This window comes from Rutilus rutilus (assembly GCF_951802725.1).
Source record: "Rutilus rutilus genome assembly, chromosome: 6".
Lineage (NCBI taxonomy): Eukaryota > Metazoa > Chordata > Actinopteri > Cypriniformes > Leuciscidae > Rutilus > Rutilus rutilus.
This window is the reverse complement of record NC_140214.1, coordinates 1,484,455-1,504,114: the sequence shown is the minus strand read 5'-3', so window position 1 is coordinate 1,504,114 and position 19,660 is coordinate 1,484,455. Positions and strand designations below refer to the sequence as shown.

The 19,660-nt window shown below is 35.5% G+C and overlaps 1 protein-coding gene across 1 annotated transcript in view; it reads right to left on the bottom strand.

The window, feature by feature from the left end:
- Positions 1 to 19,660, bottom strand: part of lingo3b (leucine rich repeat and Ig domain containing 3b) — a 58,093-nt gene that overhangs the window by 2,041 nt on the left and 36,392 nt on the right. Inside the window, exons 2-3 of the mRNA XM_084411542.1 lie at positions 3,397 to 3,901; positions 1,009 to 1,424 (exon numbers count right to left, since the gene is read on the bottom strand). Coding sequence (XP_084267668.1) covers positions 1,009 to 1,424; positions 3,397 to 3,873 — 893 coding nt within the window. The 5' untranslated portion in view covers positions 3,874 to 3,901. The remainder of the gene's footprint in view (positions 1 to 1,008; positions 1,425 to 3,396; positions 3,902 to 19,660) is intronic.

The following is a 19,660-nucleotide window of genomic DNA, read 5'->3' as shown; positions in this document are numbered from 1 at the left end:
GACTTGCTGTCTGAGGAAGTTGTCATAGTTGGTTAAATGAAGTCTGATGGTTTGAAATGAACACCCGCCAACCCAACAAATGCGGCTAAAAATGAACTTTGGCGGGTAACGCTGTCAAATCACTGGCCAATTTGGCATGTTATTGTGTTATTGTGTTTACTCACTTTGCTGGGGAAATTCGTGTAAGCCAAATCTGCGCGTAATGGAGTCATCATGATCTATTAGTGTATTGTGTAGAATCTGTGCATTTCTGGCTTACTTGAACACACACGTCACTACACAACAAATAACGTTCACTTGCATTGACGCTATTATATATATATATATATAATATAATATAATATAATATATAATATAATATAATACATAATATAAAAACCGTTAACGGTCTCGTCTCTTTTTCTGTAGTTTCTCAAATGAGAATAATCGTGATTATTATCGCGATTATAATTTTGAGCAAAATAATCGTGATTAGCCTATCAGTTTAACCATTATCGTGCAGCCCTAATGTACAGTATTGAGACTATATGGACTAGCCTAAAAAAACATTTTTTTTTTAATTATTGAAGATTAAAAATTATATAATTTTTTTAAAGATTTTATAGATGTTATATGTATTTAATATATTTTATTATGTATTATGTATAAATAAAAAAATTCTAATTTATAGTATATCACATTATATTATATTCAAAATGATATATATATATATATATATATATTTTTTTTTTTTAATTGTCAAATAAACCTGGCATTGTATATTACAAATATTATTGGCACAAATATTGTTAACGAATTGCTGTTGATCCTCTTTTATAAATCACTGAATAAAAGCGTCTTCTAACTGTATAAATATACTACAAATACAGTTTGTTATCATTATTTATATGAAGCTGTTCTAGCATGTTTAGGGAACCGATTATTTCGACGGTAAATTCGCGGTTCCCCTGATGTAAGCTAATGGTCACATGACATGCAGGAAAACAAGCAGAAAATATTTCCACAAGCCTGATGAGGTCTCGAAAGGCCCAGGACTCGAGCACGGAGATGGGATTGTAGGACAGGTTCAGAGACGTCAGGTACGCCAGGTTTCGGAAGGACGCCGACGGGACTGATGTGATGTTGGTGTTGGTGATGAAGAGCCAGGAGAGATTGAGACCCTGGAAGCTCAGCGGAGAGATGTACTCCAGGTAGGGCCAGTTGTCGATCTCGAGACCCCTCAGAGCAGAAAGCTTGCGGAAGTTCTGGTCCTCGAGAGCGGAGATGCTGAGGTGGCGTAGTCGAAGGGTCACGAGGTTTCGCAGATACGACAGAGTCTGGCCGGATATGGACGTCAGGTTGCACCTCTCGATGGTCAGATCTTCCAGACCTATCAGTCCTGAGAAAGCCTTGTGAGAGATGTAGACCAGGTCATTGTCACCCACCTGGAAAACAAAGACAGAATCCTTATTACCACTGCAATTAAAGTGGGTTTATTAGGAAAATAAGGACATGAAGCCTAATAGCCTTTCGGGTAGAAAAACCAATGATGTTTGATAGAGCCAAAGCTTGTGTTTTTCTCCAGAACACATGCACAATATTTGCATTAGCTTGGAAATAAACAAACAAACAGCAAATTTATTTTTCATTTTAGTTATTTATTTTGTATTTTCTGTAAATACATGCACAACATTTGGATTAGTTTGGAAATAAATAAATAAATACATTTTTAGTAATTTTGTTGTGAATGCATGCACAACATCTGGATTTGCTTGGAAATTAACAAACAAACAGACACATTTATTTTTATTTTATTTTATTAAAGTTTATTAAAGTTTTTTTATATTTTTTTTAGTTAAAATATTTTTAATTTTAATATAAAATTATTTAAAAATGTTAAAATTATTTACAGTTTTTATTTTCTGTAAATACATGCACAACATGTGGATTAGCTTGGAAACAAACAAACAAATAAATATGCTTTCAATTTAATTTTTATTTTAGTAAAAATTTTAGTAATTTTATGTAAATACATGCACAACATCTGGATTAGTTAGATAGATAAATACATATATTATTTCATATACATTATATATATATGTATATATATATTTTTTGCACTTATTTAGTTTATTATTTCGTATATTGCATCATATAAATAAATTAAAATTGCACTGTAAAATATAAATGTATATCTGATCAATATAATAAAAATATTAAAAATAAATATTAACAAAGAATAAAAAAATAATAAATAACTTTTAATATTTATGTCTTCAATCATTCACGTAAATTCTTGTTCAAAGCACTGAACAGAGACACTGAAAACACCAGATCAGGAGCTGCTCGTGTGTAAAGGACTATATTAAATCTTGTCTAATTAAATTGCAGCCTTTGATTTGATAATCACAATTGTGCAGCTCCATTTATTTATCCTTTTAATTATAATTTAATCAGTTCCCTGTTTTGGTAAATCCTTTCCTAGAAATAAAAAGAGCTGGCCACAAAGTGAACAGACTTTCCTTTAAGGGACTTTTAAGTCCACTCGTCACCTTTATTTATACAGCGCTTTTTACAACACAGATTATTTCAAAGCAGCTTTACAGAGACAACAGGGAAATAATGCAATAAACTTTGTTTCCAGAAGAAAATAGCGTCACAGTCCAGCTTCAGTTAGTTCAGTGATGGTTAATTTTTGTTGTAAAAAAGTTATTAAATTAGTTCATTACATATATATAGCCACTCTGGAGAAAACAGTGATGTCATCGTCCAGCTCAGTTCTCATATAATGGTGTAAATGCAGGCAGATAAAAAATATTGTTGAATATTAAAGGTGCAGTGTGTAAGTTTTAGCACATCTAGTGGTGAGTTTGTGAACTGCACCCAACAGAAGTTACGGTGGCCGACAGGAAGTGATGTCGTCGTCTGAGACAGCAGAGAGGAGCCAGTTAAACAATGAGGTTTCTTTACAAAGATCAATTAAGAAATTAGGTTTACTTGATTATTCAGTAAAATTGTATGTTATTACGAATATTATTGTCACTTGTTCATCATTGTGTCAGTGTTTTATTTGCTGACTTTAGCTGAAGCTTCTTTTTTGTCAAATGGGTTTTTTATTCAAACAACAAATGACCTTGAAATAATTACAGGTTCTAGCTGAAGCTTCTTTGCACGAAGAACAACAAAGTGGCGAAACGCGTTTGTCCGCTCAGGGCCACCGTAGAAACATGTCGATGTAAGCGGACCCCCGCGGTGTGTGTTCATTATGTAAGGCCTTTATACACCACTGAAAACACAGTTATAAATATGATATTGCATTTCTGTCAACAGATCCTCCTAAATATTACACACTGCACCTTTAAATGTTAAATGTCCCCAACTAATCAAGCCAAAAGCGACAGTATTTTACACACTAACCTCTAAATGTTTGAGACTCCGCAGATCCTGGAAGGTGTAGTCCAGCAGGATGACGATCTTGTTCTCACTCAGGTCCAGTGCGGTGAGGTTAGCGAGTCGTGCGAACGCTCCCATGGGCACGAGCTTCAGCTGGTTCCCTCTGAGTCTCAGCGTGCGCAGGGCCTGAAGGCTGGCGAAGGCGTTGGGCTCCAGCGTCGTGATGAGATTCTCACTGAGATCCACATCTTCCAGACGCGGGTACGGAGCCAGATCTCCCGGCGCGACCCAGCGCAAACGGTTCCGGCTTAAATCCAGGAGCCTGGTCTCTGTCGGGATGCCCTCGGGAACGCCGGATAAGCGTTTGCGCTGGCAGGACACGGAGCGCAGCTGAGGCGCGCAGTCACAGCGAGGTGGGCAACCCGAGCAGGGGTTCGGGGACGCGAGGGCCAGAATCAGACCCAGACACCACAGCCGGCCCCGGCCCCATGAGGAAGCCATGAGCCTCCCTCCACGTCACTCTACACACCTGTGGAGGACAGAGAGAGGTGATTAGGTCAGTGATGTTTACTATTGCTTACAGATCTATCACAGGCTCAGCTCCCTCTTACTTTCACTCACTCCTATGAGTCTACATCCCTACCAGAAGCCTACGATTGGTCAATGAGCGACGGCTCGTGGTTCCATCACAGAGAGCCACAAAATCACTTTCCAGAACATTCTCATTCACAGTTCCATGCTGGTGGAATGCTCTCGCCACTCTCATCCGGAATGCAGAATCCCTGACAACATTCAAAAGACAGCTGAAAACTCATCTCTTCCATGAGCACTTAACCTCATAAAAAAAAAAAATAATAATTAAAAAAATCCTTTAATCCTCCCGTATCGGGCTTATGCTACTCTGAGCAATGCCTGAACTTTGTCACAAAGGCGACTTAATTTAAGTCACTAAATGACTAAATGTAAATGTAAATTACACAAAAGCAAATTTTAATATACAGTGAAACCAAAAATGCGATAATTATAGCGATATCATTTTCAATATATTTTTTTCTTTACTAGTGTGTGCAGGACACTAGTTCATTCATGTAAGTGAAGATGGCAAAATAAAGTAAACTGTGACCTTGAAAAACTTCATACAGTGACTACCAGTAAAATTTATACAAATTTGGGACCAAAAAAGAAAAAACAGAAACAGACACTATAGAAATTTGGAATAATCTAATATATAAATAAGGTATCTTCTCACAAGAAATATATTTTTTTAATTTTTTATTTTTTTTATTTGATCAAAAATGCAGTAATTTTTTTATTTTTTATTATTACTGTCTAAAAATGCAATGTTCACATGATCCTTCAGAAATCATTCTAATATGATGATTTGATGCTCAAGAAACATTTATGATTATTATTAATGTTTAAAAACTGCTGAAATGGTGATACATTTTATTTTTCCGGATTCTTTGATGAATAGAAAGGCATTTATTTGAAACAATCGTTTGTAACTTTATAAATGTATTCAAAAGAGAGGTGATTAGGTCAGCTATTTTAATATGCATCATTACACAAATGCAGTTTTTACTATACAGTTATTACTCAGACTAAATTCATACTAAAATTATTCAGACACCAAATATAATTTTTTCTTTACTAGTGTGTGCAGGACACTATAGTTCATTTATGTAAGTGAGGAGAGCAAAATAAAGTAAACTGTGACATATTATACCCCAAAAAAATTCATGCAGTGACTACCAGTAAAATTTATACAAATTGTGTCCAAAATGTATTCAGACACTTCACTCTACACACCTGTGGAGGACAGAGAGGTGATTCGGTCAGCTATTTTTACTATGCATCATTACACAAATGCAGTTTTTAATATAGATGATATCGCTCTCAAAGCAAAGTCAGGAGCTCTCGTATCTGCTAAACAAACAGAGACATTACAGAACTTTGGAATAATTTTTTGATGATTTGATGCTCGAGAAACATTTATGTTGAAAACTGCTTCATGTTTTTGGGGAGATCGTGATAAACTACTATTCAAAAGTTTGGGGTACTAAAGATTAAAAAGAAAAAAGAATGAAAGAAAATAAATGAATGCTTTTATTCAGCAAGGACACATTCAATTGATAAAAAAATAAATAAAGATTGTTCTTTTGAACTTTCTATTCATCAAAGAATCCTGTATCACAGTTTCCACAAAAATATGAAGCAGTTTTCAACACTGATAATAATCATAAATGTTTCTTGAGCATCAAATCATCATATTAGAATGATTTGTGAAGGATCATGTGACACTGAAGACTGGAGTAATGATGCTGAACATTCAGCTTTGATCACAGGAATAAATTACACTTTACTGTATATTCACATAGAAAACAGCTGATTTACATTGGAATAATATTTCACAATTTTTACTGTATTTTTGATCAAACAAATGCAATCATAAAGATTCCAAACCTTTGACTGGTAGAGAATGAAAGCAAAGCAACAACTGCAAACAAATTCACATTTATTCTCATGTTTGAATCAGCTGGTGTTTTTCTCCTCAAGGCAGAATCTCATTAACATCATCCGCTAACCACAAACAAACCCATACTGTCTTCATCTTCAACACTAGATCTGTTATTTTAGCATTTCACACTGTACAAGCCTCAGCGTTTTGCATGTAAAATGCGTTTAAGTTTGTGCATCTTTCTACACAATAAATAACACATGCATTAGACAATAAAATATGAAAAGCAAATGACATTAAGACATTTTTAAGTGCATAAATTCTTTCACCTGCATATGACATGCTAATTTCTCAGCTCACTGCACTCGTTCATTAATCAGATCACGTAAATCGCAGCAGACTGGAGGAGAATGTGCCTAAAATCGTCCCCGAAATGCCCATGAAAAAGTCTGAAAGTCTAAATGAATGAGCGTTGATGATTATGCACAACCTCGATTACATAAAAGGGGTTAATATTCGGCGTTCCAGCAGTTTTCCGTCTCCACGTAAGAGACGACCGATGCGATTGACTGGAAAAGCCAACAGCGCATACTAATACAGTGTTTGTCATCCTCACATGTTCAGCTCAGTGCTGATAATAGGACAGGCTGTTGATGAATCGCTCTCGGATAGTTATATAACGCTAATGCCAGGCTGAAAAACGCCACTGAAAACGTCAAACTGATCATTATCATAACATGAAAATACTTCTACACCCTAGCAACCATCTAGAAACGCTCTAGTAACCACCTGAAATACCCTAGCAATCACCCAAAACACCTTAGCAACTGCCTAGCAACCACCCACAACACCCTAGCAACCACCCAGAATACCTTAGCAACTGCCTAGCAACACCATAGCAACCACCCAGAACACCCTAGCAACCACCTAGCAACCAGCCAGAACACCTTAGCAACCCACTAGAAAAACCCTAGCAACCGTGCCGAATTTTGCAAGCACTCACGTTTTCTTCAGGAAATGTACATTCTAGTTCAATGTGTTATTTTCTTCTTTTGTATCGGTTTGAGAAATGCATTAGCAATTTGAGCGTAGGAGGCAAATGAACTGCAATGAGTATTAATTGAGTCATTCAGAATCTAATACAACAGATAAACAACATGTTTCTTGTGCAGTTATTAGTGTGCAAACTGAAAGCTGAAAAGTCCCATCCATCGATGTCTCATCACCTCCTCTTGACTTCTTTTTTGACTCTTTTCTTGATTGATTTTGTTGGTAAGTGAGACAAATTCCAGATTGGTTGGGTAAATATATCACCTGGCTGTAACGGAGCAGATTTAATCAGGTTATTTGGCATCAGCAGGAGTGGGCGCTCATGAATTACACGGCTGCTGTTTGTTTTTCTGTTTTTTCTTGCTCTGGCACGCAGTTAAAGGTCGAGTCTCTGGGCGAGGAGCCACAGCGCTTGGATATAGAAGAGAAGATTTCAGCCAAGTCTGTCTAATCTCCACGCTGGCCGAGTCAAACACTGTGTGGGTCTGGAAGGACCACTTTAAACCTCCATCTGATGCACTTATAGGCCTTATGCACAAGAAAAACAAGCGCCGCCATCTTTAGAATATTGTCTTTTGAACGTTTTTGCGGTCGTTCTGTATATTTCTATGGCAACGCTGTCGAAGAGTGATTAACTGGTGAAGTGGATTTACTTATTATAGAGTTAACGAAGGTTATCATGAGCATTGTAATGTTTAAAGCAGATGTCTAAACAAATGTCAGTCGACCGAGGAGATTTTAAAACGGACAGTTAATTTATAAATATGTAAGATCGCTGTGGAAATACAAACCGGAAGACAAAAGACAACAAGTGCAGCGCTGAAAAGGGGCGGAGCTACTTAAGGTATTTTGTAGCTCCGCCCCTTTTCAGTGCCGCGTCTTACGGTTTGTATTTCCACAGCATGAAGATAAAATACTATTTATATACACTGTATGTAATACATTTAGGGCCCTATTTTAACGATCTAAGCGCATGGTCTAAAGCTGCACTTAGTGCGTGTCCGAATCCACTTTTGCTAGTTTAACGACGGGACAAATGGTCGGCGCTCCCGGCGCATGGTTTAAAAGGGTCGTCCCTACTCTCTTAATGAGTAATGGGTGTGTTTTAGGCGTAATGTGCAATAAACCAATCAGAGTCTCATCTCCCATTCCCTTTAAAAGCCAGTTGTGCTCGCGTCACGGCGGATTCGCTATTTGCATGACGGAATTAGCAAGTGGAAAAACTGAAGGAAAACGGATCGGAAACGGATCTGCTCGAGCACGAGGTTAAAGCAAGCAGACCATCTACGGGACAAAGTACGTGCACTGTGGACCCGGCTATTGAATAAATATTTCAATATTTTGAGAACGTAAGGAGACGACTTGATTACTTGAGTGGGCAAAGCTAAAGTGGTCTTTTAGCGCATTTTGCTTGTTTCGACTCTCTGATTGGTGGTATTTCTGCACAGCATCATGGGTAATGTAGTTTTTGACCACAAATTCAACTGTTAAACAATTATTTTAAAACTTAAGTTGAAATAAGGCAGGCTGATGGCTTCAACAGAAGCAAATGCTATCGATTAATAGCCTCGTAGCTCACAGTAAGGCTGATTTTAAATGTTTATGGGTTATCATAATAATTTCCTTATGGAGAGAATTTTTACTTCTGGAACCGACTGTTGTGATGTCATAATAGATAATATGTGAATTAAATTCAAATAATGAAAGAACTTTTTTTTTTAATCAACATAATTAAAGTGCTCAACAGTGCTTTCAGCTAATATAATAACTAATATAAGAATAATAACTAATATAATATTATTATATATAATAATTTTTACTACTCAGTGTTTCTGTCTTGTTTTCCAATACAAACATACAAACATTTTTAAATCAAGACACATTTACTTGTGCAAAATGCCTGAAGATATTAATTCTTGCTTTCTGAAAAAAAAAACGTATCAAACATGAAGTGAGTTTATGGTTAAAACAAGAAATTAATTCAGATCATTTTTCTGCATGCATAATTCCATCCATTTATTTGATTCAGTTTTTGTTCAAGCAAATAAATTCAACATCGCTGTTATTATTACTCATGATTCATTTGTCACGCTGGAATAGAAATGTCAAATCTATTGCATTGTGGGACACAATACTGCTTTTTTTTACGCTTTCTACAATTATAGTCAAAATCAATGCAGTCTAATAAAGAAAGACCTGTCAGACTAACGCTAACATGCACTCGCACAGCATTTGATGGTGCTTTTATCAATGACACAAATGCATGTTAGTCAGTGGCCATTAGACGCGCATGTGGGAGGATGTGAAGCGCCGGCAGCAAAACACAGGCCTCCATTTATTGTGTTTCAGCGCTTTGATTTATAGGAGGAGCATCAAACTGTGTGTGTAATGCTAATGCCATCATGCTCTAACATTCTGATATTGAAAGAGAAAATGCGAGTTCACTGACATCCAGCACGGGGGCGTTTGCGTTTCTATCTGTCCGTCTGTTAATTTACGACCTTTCCTTCTGAAAGCCTGGACTCAGCGGGCCTGTAGAAGATTTCACTTTAGTAATGAACATGAAACATGCCGACAGTCTGGGCTTTTAAAGCAGATCACATGATGTCACAGTGCTAAACTACCAATCGATTGGAGGATTTTCAGTTGGCGGACAATAATAGGGGTGAAAAATAGCCTGTCAAATCACACAGAACATCTTTATCAATACCCACAAGCTCCTAGCAACACCCGTGTGGAGACCCAGAACTCCCTAGCAACTCCTTAGCAACGTGCCAACAGCATCTTAGCAACCACACAGCAAGTTCTAGAATTAATATACATGCGTGGTAATTGAAAATAACACATCTATTATTTTCATGACTTTATATTAACTTTTAGTTTAACTTTAGAATATTTGTACATTTAAATGTGACGTGTCACATGAATATTTTAAATATAAAAAACTAAAAAAACTATTCATAAGTCACACCACAGGACTATTTAAAAAACAAAATGGTGCAATTCTTAATAGAAATCTTAATAAAACTATTTTCTCAGTTATATTCAGACAGACAAACAAATTGTTTTTTGAAAAAAATAAAAATGGGGTCAAAAGGTTAAAAATTCAAATTAAAAACGTATAAAACTTAAAATAATAATAAAATAAAATGAATTTTTAAAAAGAATAAAATACAAAAGAAATATACACAACCATAAATTCTTATTCAATAATTCAATAATACAAAAAATTAAAAGTACTATTAGTATAAGGAAACACATTTCAGTGTGTTATTTTATTATCTGACAGACAATATTATTTTTATATTTGAGAGCCGATAACTGATATATTGGCCGATAACGTTTTTTTATGATTTTGAGAGCCTGATTACAAAAACAAAAGTCTCCATTAAAATCCACGTCCCAAACACACAATTATGACGTTCTCATTATAATGTTATGTAGCCGATATGACAGACTTGTGCTGCACATGTTGCACTTTACTGTATTTTCCATTTTTTTAATTATTCCAAACATATTTCAAGCAATTCAAACCCATCATGTTGAACAGTGCGCATCTGAAGCGTCTCAGCTGGAGGAAATAATACATCATTTATCAGCTTTAATATATTGGCACGATAACGATAACATTAAAAATGAACATATCGGCCGATACCGATATGATGACCGATATATCGTGCAAACCTTAATAGAAATGAAGACCGGCACCTATAACATTTTTTTCGTATAATTTTTTACAAAAAAAATATTATTTATGTTATTTGTTATTTGACGCCTTTACGGCTTGTTTCCGCCATAGAATAAAACATTTAAAAAGATAAATGATACATTTTTATCTCAGAATTGCAAGATATAAAGTCAGAATTGCGTGATATAAAGTCGCAATTGTGTGATATAAAGTCAGAATTGCGAGAAATAAATGTGCAATTCTGACGTTTTTTCTTGCAATTCTGACGTTTTTTTCCTCGCAATTCTGACGTTTTTTCTCACAATTCTGGCGTTTTTTCTCGCAATTCTGACTTTTTTTCTCACAATTCTAACTTTTTTTCTCACAATTGCAAGTTTATATCATGCAATTGTAATAAAAAAAAGTCAGAATTGCTTGATATAAAGTCAGAATTGCTTGATATAAAGTCAGAATTGCGAGATATAAAGTCAGAATTGCGAGATATAAACACAATTGCGAGAAATAAATTAGCAATTCTGACGTTTTTAATCGCAATTGCGAGTTTATATCTGACATCTTTTATCAAAATTGTGATTTTATATCTCACAGTGCTGACTAAACATGCAATTCTGAGAAAAATGTCTCTTTAGCTTGTTCAATCTGTCATCATCATCATCATCATCATCATCATCATCAGTTTAAAGCATCTCTGACGTGCTGAAGTTTCAGTGTATCGCGGCGGCAGAGAGAATGTTCTCTGAAGGTCTAATAATAGTGCGACTGGCACTCGTGGTCCTTCACATGGAGCCGCTGGTGTTTTGGCTGTGTTTCGGAGTCTAACAGCCCCGGCGAAACGTGTTTACGAGAGGCAGAAAACACACACGGTTCAGGATACTAATTAGGAGGCTCATTCATAATAAATCCAAACACACTCTCAGAGCATCAGAACTAATGAAATTCACTACGGCCAGCAGGGATGCGCTTTCGTGGACTGGCCTAATTTAATTTATGTTAGTAGAGGAGATAAGAAGAAACCTGATTTTCTATTCAAATATCGGTCAAAACCTTCATTAAAGTTTGAAACACTGACTGCATTTCACATTGGACTAGAATGGAACTGAATGTTTGAGTTTTCTGGACTTTTGGTGTCATGTGATGATCAGGGTGGGATAAATGAGGGAGTGGGGTCAAAGGTCAAAGGAGTGACATCTAGTGTGTTATACTTCAAAATGAAAATAAATAAAAATAAAATAATACAAACTATAAATAAAAATAAAATAATACAAAAATCAGTTATTTAAAATAAAATATAATTTAAAAGTAATAAAAATAAATACAAAATAAATTATAATAATAAAAAAAATAAAAATAAAAAAATAAAAAAAATTCTGTTGTGATGTGATGTCATGACCAGGGTCAGGATGGGATATTTGAGGGAATGGGGTCAAAGGTCAAAGGAGTGACATCTAGTGTCACTCTCAAAGATATTTCAAAATTAAAAATAAAATTAAATTAAAAAAATAGAAAAATAATAATAATAATAATAATAATTCAAAATCAATTATTTAAAAATAAAATATAATTTAAAAGTAATACTATAAATAAATACTAAATGCCACTATAATCTGATACAAGCATGAATAGAGAAATTGAGAATTATATGAAAAAGAATCATATGATTTCAGAAGAATATGAACAACTGTTATGATCCACAATAAGCACATAAATATGAGTTTAAACTGCATTAGAGTGAGTAAATGACTGAATCTCTGTCTCTCAGTGCATGTTCCTCAGGCTTGTGAAGCGTGTTGTCCAGCGGGCACTTCAGCGGAGGAGAGCGTGTTTCGCCGCGAGTCTGTTTCATGCTCGGTGATTTATGAGGAGGGTCAGCACACCGTCACCCGCGGCCCCGGGGCCCGTAACCCACCACAACCACGAGAGAGAGAGAGAGAGAGAGAGAGAGAGAGAGAGAGAGAGAGAGAGAGAGAGAGAGAGAGAGAGAGAGAGAGAGAGAGAGAGAGAGAGAGAGAATGTGCGATCACTCCCGCTATAAATGGAGCGAGAAATACGAGATGCCAAAGGAACCAGAAAAAGATTGAGCTGTGAGAACGGCAGCAAAAGGTGTTTGAAATCCTGCTTCAGCGCAACATACAAAACAACATAACTGGGCTCAGAAATCTGATTTTGAAATAACGGATATATTTTATATTAATTCACTAAATTTTTATTTGGTAAACTGCCTGTTATATTTTTTTTATTTAATTTAATTTTAATGTATGGGTGTATGCATGGATGGACGGATGCATGTATTGATGTATGTATGTATGTATGCATTGATGTATGTGTGGATGGATGTGTTATATGTAATGTATGTACAGTATGTATGCATGTATGGATGTTTGTATGTAAGTAAGTATGTACGTATGGATGCATGTATGCTTGTTTGTTTGTATGTATGCATGTATGTATATATGGATGGATAGATGCATGCATGTATATACAGTATGTATGTTTGCATCTATGCATGTCTGGATGGATGTTTGGATGTATGTGTGGGTGTATGGATGGATGGATGTATTGAAGTATGTGTGGATATATATATGGGTGGATGGAGAGTGCTTATTAATCAACAGAAACAATAATTGTATCCAATCACTCATTTCTTCATTTAGATAATTTTCTCTTTGAAACAATTTAATCATGCTGCGCTTTCCAGCTCATGTCAAAGATGTTGGAAGTGAAACTCTTTTTACAAAATCTGGCCCCATGTTGAGCTGATGTTAGTTTTACTACATAAAACGAATGAATACATAAACACCACGAACACACAGCTCAAAAACTGATCTCGTCAAGCATTCAGTGGGAGGAAGCAAACAGAATCTAGAACAACCGAAACACAGAGGCGAGGACTTTTCATGAGACAGGCGTAAACAAACTGCAAACATCACTACTGAGCATGTTGTGTTGTGGGAAATAATTATCATTCAGCTCTGAATTCTTCTCCAGGATTCTGACGAGATTCGGGCTCCGTCTAACACAGTGCTGTGTGTGTGTGTGTGTGTGTGTGTGTGTGTGTGTGTGTGCGTCACGCACGGAAACACACATCTACAGGTGCAGCTCAGGCTCATTTCTGAGGCCATGTAATGGATTATAACAAGCTCTTCTCTGCTGAGAGGCTGTGTGAGCGTCCGAGAGCTCACTAAACAGACAAATAACCTCCAGTGAACAAATAAACGAACAAATAAACTGACAAATAACCCCCAGTGAACAAAGAAACGAACAAATAAACAGACAAATAACCCCTAGTGAACAAATAAATAGACAAATAACCCCTAGTGAACAAATAAACGAACAAATAAACAGACAAATAACCCCTAGTGAACAAATAAACAGACAAATAACCCCTAGTGAACAAATAAACAGACAAATAACCCCTAGTGAACAAATAAACAGACAAATAACCCCTAGTGAACAAATAAACAGACAAATAACCCCCAGTGAACAATTAAACAGACAAATAACCCCTAGTGAACAAATAAACGAACAAACAAACAAACAAACAGACAAATAACCCCCAGTGAACAAATAAACAGACAAATAACCCCTAGTGAACAAATCAACAGACAAATAACCCCTAGTGAACAAATAAACGAACAAACAAACAGACAAATAACCCCTAGTGAACAAATAAACAGACAAATAACCCCTAGTGAACAAATAAATGAACAAACAAACAGACAAATAACCCCCAGTGAACAAATAAACAGACAAATAACCCCTAGTGAACAAATAAACAAACAAATAAACAGACAAATAACCCCTAGTGAACAAATAAACAGACAAATAACCCCTAGTGAACAAATAAACGAACAAATAAACAGACAAATAACCCCTAGTGAACAAATAAACAGACAAATAACCCCTAGTGAACAAATAAACAGACAAATAACCCCTAGTGAACAAATAAACGAACAAATAAACCGACAAATAACCCCTAGTGAACAAATACAGACAAATAACTCCTAGTGAACAAATAAACAGACAAATAACCCCTAGTGAACAAAGAAACAGACAAATAACCCCTAGTGAACAAATAAACAAATAACCCCTAGTGAACAAAGAAACAGACAAATAACCCCTAGTGAACAAAGAAACAGACAAATAACCCCTAGTGAACAAATAAACAGACAAATAACCCCTAGTGAACAAATAAACAGACAAATAACCCCTAGTGAACAAATAAACGAACAAATAAACCGACAAATAACCCCTAGTGAACAAATACAGACAAATAACTCCTAGTGAACAAATAAACAGACAAATAACCCCCAGTGAACAAATAAACAGACAAATAACCCCTAGTGAACAAAGAAACAGACAAATAACCCCTAGTGAACAAATAAACGGACAAATAACCCCCAGTGAACAAATAAACGAACAAATAAACAGACAAATAACCCCTAGTGAACAAATAAACAGACAAATAACCCCCAGTGAACAAATAAACAGACAAATAACCCCTAGTGAACAAATAAACAGACAAATAGTGAACAAATAAACAGACAAATAACCCCTAGTGAACAAATAAACAGACAAATAACCCCTAGTGAACAAATAAACAGACAAATAACCCCTAGTGAACAAATAAACAGACAAATAGTGAACAAATAAACAGACAAATAACCCCTAGTGAACAAATAAACAGACAAATAACCCCTAGTGAACAAAGAAACAGACAAATAACCCCTAGTGAACAAATAAACGGACAAATAACCCCCAGTGAACAAATAAACGAACAAATAAACAGACAAATAACCCCTAGTGAACAAATAAACAGACAAATAACCCCCAGTGAACAAATAAACAGACAAATAACCCCTAGTGAACAAATAAACAGACAAATAGTGAACAAATAAACAGACAAATAACCCCTAGTGAACAAATAAACAGACAAATAGTGAACAAATAAACAGACAAATAACCCCTAGTGAACAAATAAACAGACAAATAACCCCCAGTGAACAAATAAACAGACAAATAACCCCTAGTGAACAAATAAACAGACACAAATAAACAGACAAATAACCCCTAGCGAACAAATAGTGAACAAATAAACAGACACAAATAAACAGACAAATAACCCCTAGCGAACAAATATACAGACAAATAACCCCTAGTGAACAAATAAACAGACAAATAGTGAACAAATAAACAGACACAAATAAACAGACAAATAACCCCTAGCGAACAAATAAACAGACAAATAACCCCTAGCGAACAAATAAACAGACACAAATAAACAGACAAATAACCCCTAGTGAACAAATAAACAGACAAATAGTGAACAAATAAACAGACACAAATAAACAGACAAATAACCCCTAGCGAACAAATAAACAGACAAATAACCCCTAGTGAACAAATAAACAGACACAAATAAACAGACAAATAACCCCTAGCGAACAAATAAACAGACAAATAACCCCTAGTGAACAAATAAACAGACACAAATAAACAGACAAATAACCCCTAGCGAACAAATAAACAGACAAATAACCCCTAGCGAACAAATAAACAGACACAAATAAACAGACAAATAACCCCTAGCGAACAAATAAACAGACAAATAACCCCTAGTGAACAAATAAACAGACACAAATAAACAGACAAATAACCCCTAGCGAACAAATAAACAGACAAATAACCCCTAGCGAACAAATAAACAGACACAAATAAACAGACAAATAACCCCTAGCGAACAAATAAACAGACAAATAACCCCTAGCGAACAAATATACAGACAAATAACCCCTAGCGAACAAATAAACAGACACAAATAAACAGACAAATAACCCCTAGCGAACAAATAAACAGACAAATAACCCCTAGTGAACAAATAAACAGACAAATAGTGAACAAATAAACAGACACAAATAAACAGACAAATAACCCCTAGCGAACAAATAAACAGACAAATAACCCCTAGTGAACAAATAAACAGACAAATAGTGAACAAATAAACAGACACAAATAAACAGACAAATAACCCCTAGCGAACAAATAAACAGACAAATAACCCCCTAGTGAACAAATAAACAGACACAAATAAACAGACAAATAACTCCTAGCGAACAAATAAACAGACAAATAACTCCTAGCGAACAAATAAACAGACAAATAACCCCTAGTGAACAAATAAACAGACAAATAGTGAACAAATAAACAGACACAAATAAACAGACAAATAACCCCTAGCGAACAAATAAACAGACAAATAACCCCTAGCGAACAAATAAACAGACAAATAACCCCTAGCGAACAAATAAACAGACAAATAACCCCTAGTGAACAAATAAACAGACACAAATAAACAGACAAATAACCCCTAGAGAACAAATAAACAGACAAATAACCCCTAGTGAACAAATAAACAGACACAAATAAACAGACAAATAACCCCTAGCGAACAAATAAACAGACAAATAACCCCTAGCGAACAAATAAACAGACAAATAACCCCTAGTGAACAAATAAACAGACACAAATAAACAGACAAATAACCCCTAGCGAACAAATATACAGACAAATAACCCCTAGTGAACAAATAAACAGACAAATAACCCCTAGCGAACAAATAAACAGACAAATAACCCCTAGTGAACAAATAAACAGACACAAATAAACAGACAAATAACCCCTAGTGAACAAATAAACAGACAAATAACCCCTAGCGAACAAATATACAGACAAATAACCCCTAGCGAACAAATAAACAGACACAAATAAACAGACAAATAACCCCTAGCGAACAAATAAACAGACAAATAACCCCTAGTGAACAAATAAACAGACAAATAGTGAACAAATAAACAGACACAAATAAACAGACAAATAACCCCTAGCGAACAAATAAACAGACAAATAACCCCTAGTGAACAAATAAACAGACAAATAGTGAACAAATAAACAGACACAAATAAACAGACAAATAACCCCTAGCGAACAAATAAACAGACAAATAACCCCCTAGTGAACAAATAAACAGACACAAATAAACAGACAAATAACTCCTAGCGAACAAATAAACAGACAAATAACTCCTAGCGAACAAATAAACAGACAAATAACCCCTAGTGAACAAATAAACAGACAAATAGTGAACAAATAAACAGACACAAATAAACAGACAAATAACCCCTAGCGAACAAATAAACAGACAAATAACCCCTAGCGAACAAATAAACAGACAAATAACCCCTAGTGAACAAATAAACAGACACAAATAAACAGACAAATAACCCCTAGAGAACAAATAAACAGACAAATAACTCCTAGTGAACAAATAAACAGACAAATAACCCCTAGTGAACAAATAAACAGAAAAATAACCCCTAGTGAACAAATAAACAGACAAATAGTGAACAAATAAACAGACAAATAACGCCTAGTGAACAAATAAACAGACAAATAAAGATACAAATAACCCCCTAGTGAACAAATAAACAGACACAAATAAACAGACAAATAACCCCTAGCGAACAAATAAACAGACAAATAACCCCCTAGTGAACAAATAAACAGACACAAATAAACAGACAAATAACCCCTAGAGAACAAATAAACAGACAAATAACCCCTAGTGAACAAATAAACAGAAAAATAACCCCTAGTGAACAAATAAACAGACAAATAGTGAACAAATAAACAGACAAATAACCCCTAGTGAACAAATAAACAGACAAATAAAGATACAAATAACCCCCTAGTGAACAAATAAACAGACACAAATAAACAGACAAATAACCCCTAGCGAACAAATAAACAGACAAATAACCCCCTAGTGAACAAATAAACAGACACAAATAAACCGACAAATAACCCCTAGAGAACAAATAAACAGACAAATAACTCCTAGTGAACAAATAAATGAACAAATAAACAGACAAATAAAGATACAAATAACCCCCTAGTGTTTAACACTCCTACCACTCCCACAAAAGAATATCCTTCTTATTTGAATCAAGAAAGCCACAAAATCACTTTCCAGAACATTCTCATTCACAGTTCCATGCTGGTGGAACACTCTCCCCACCCTCATCCGGAATGCAGAATCCCTGACAACATTCAAAAAACAGCTGAAAACCCATCTCTTTCGTGAGCACTTACCTTCATAAAAAAAAAAAAAATTCCTTTAAACCTCACTTATCGGGCTTATGCTACTCTGAATAATGCCTGAACCTCGTATTCTGAGCACTTCTTGCGTTGTTATTGTTTTTTGCCTCTTCATGATGACTCGCTTAATCTTAGTCCTAATTTGTAAGTCGCTTTGGATAAAAGCGTCTGCTAAATGACTAAATGTAAATGTAAATGTAAATGTAAGTTGTCTGTATATACAGACTGATCAGAAAACCCCCAGCTACACAACCACAGCACATACACATACCAATACTGCTTTAACAACAGCACAACAGATATACTTATTTGCCATGAAAACAAAACTTAACTTAAAACTTAGTTTGTGACAACGATACTGTCTCTCACAGATCACTAGTAGAGAGAAATCATAGGCTACTAATCGCCCGAACTTGACACATGACCCAACAAGAGTGATTACTGATAGGCTGTCTGTCACCCGCAAAAATCCAATCACATTTTAGATTGGATCATGCCGACTAGGCAGGGTCCGAATCCACTTTTGCTTGTTTAACGACGGGACAAATGGTCGGCGCTCCCGGCGCTGATCTAAAAGTGTTGTCCCTATTCTCTTAATAAGCAATGGGTGTGTTTTGTCACTATTATCTTAATGAGTAATGGGTGTGTTTTGGGCGTAATGTGAAATAAACCAATCAGAGTCTTATCTCCCATTCCCTTTAAAAGCCAGTTGCGCTCGTGTCATGGCGGATTCGATATTTACATGATGGAATTTGCAAGCAGAAAAACTGAGCGCTTCTCCAGAGAGGAAACAGATCTGCTCGTGCGCGAGGTTAAAGCTGTGTGTGTGTGTGTGTGTGTGTGTGTGTGTGTGTGTGTGTGTGTGTGTGTGTGGTTAAAGCTCCCTGTGTGAGTAATAAGCAGAGTGTGTGTGTGTAATAAGCAGAGTGTGTGTGTGTGTG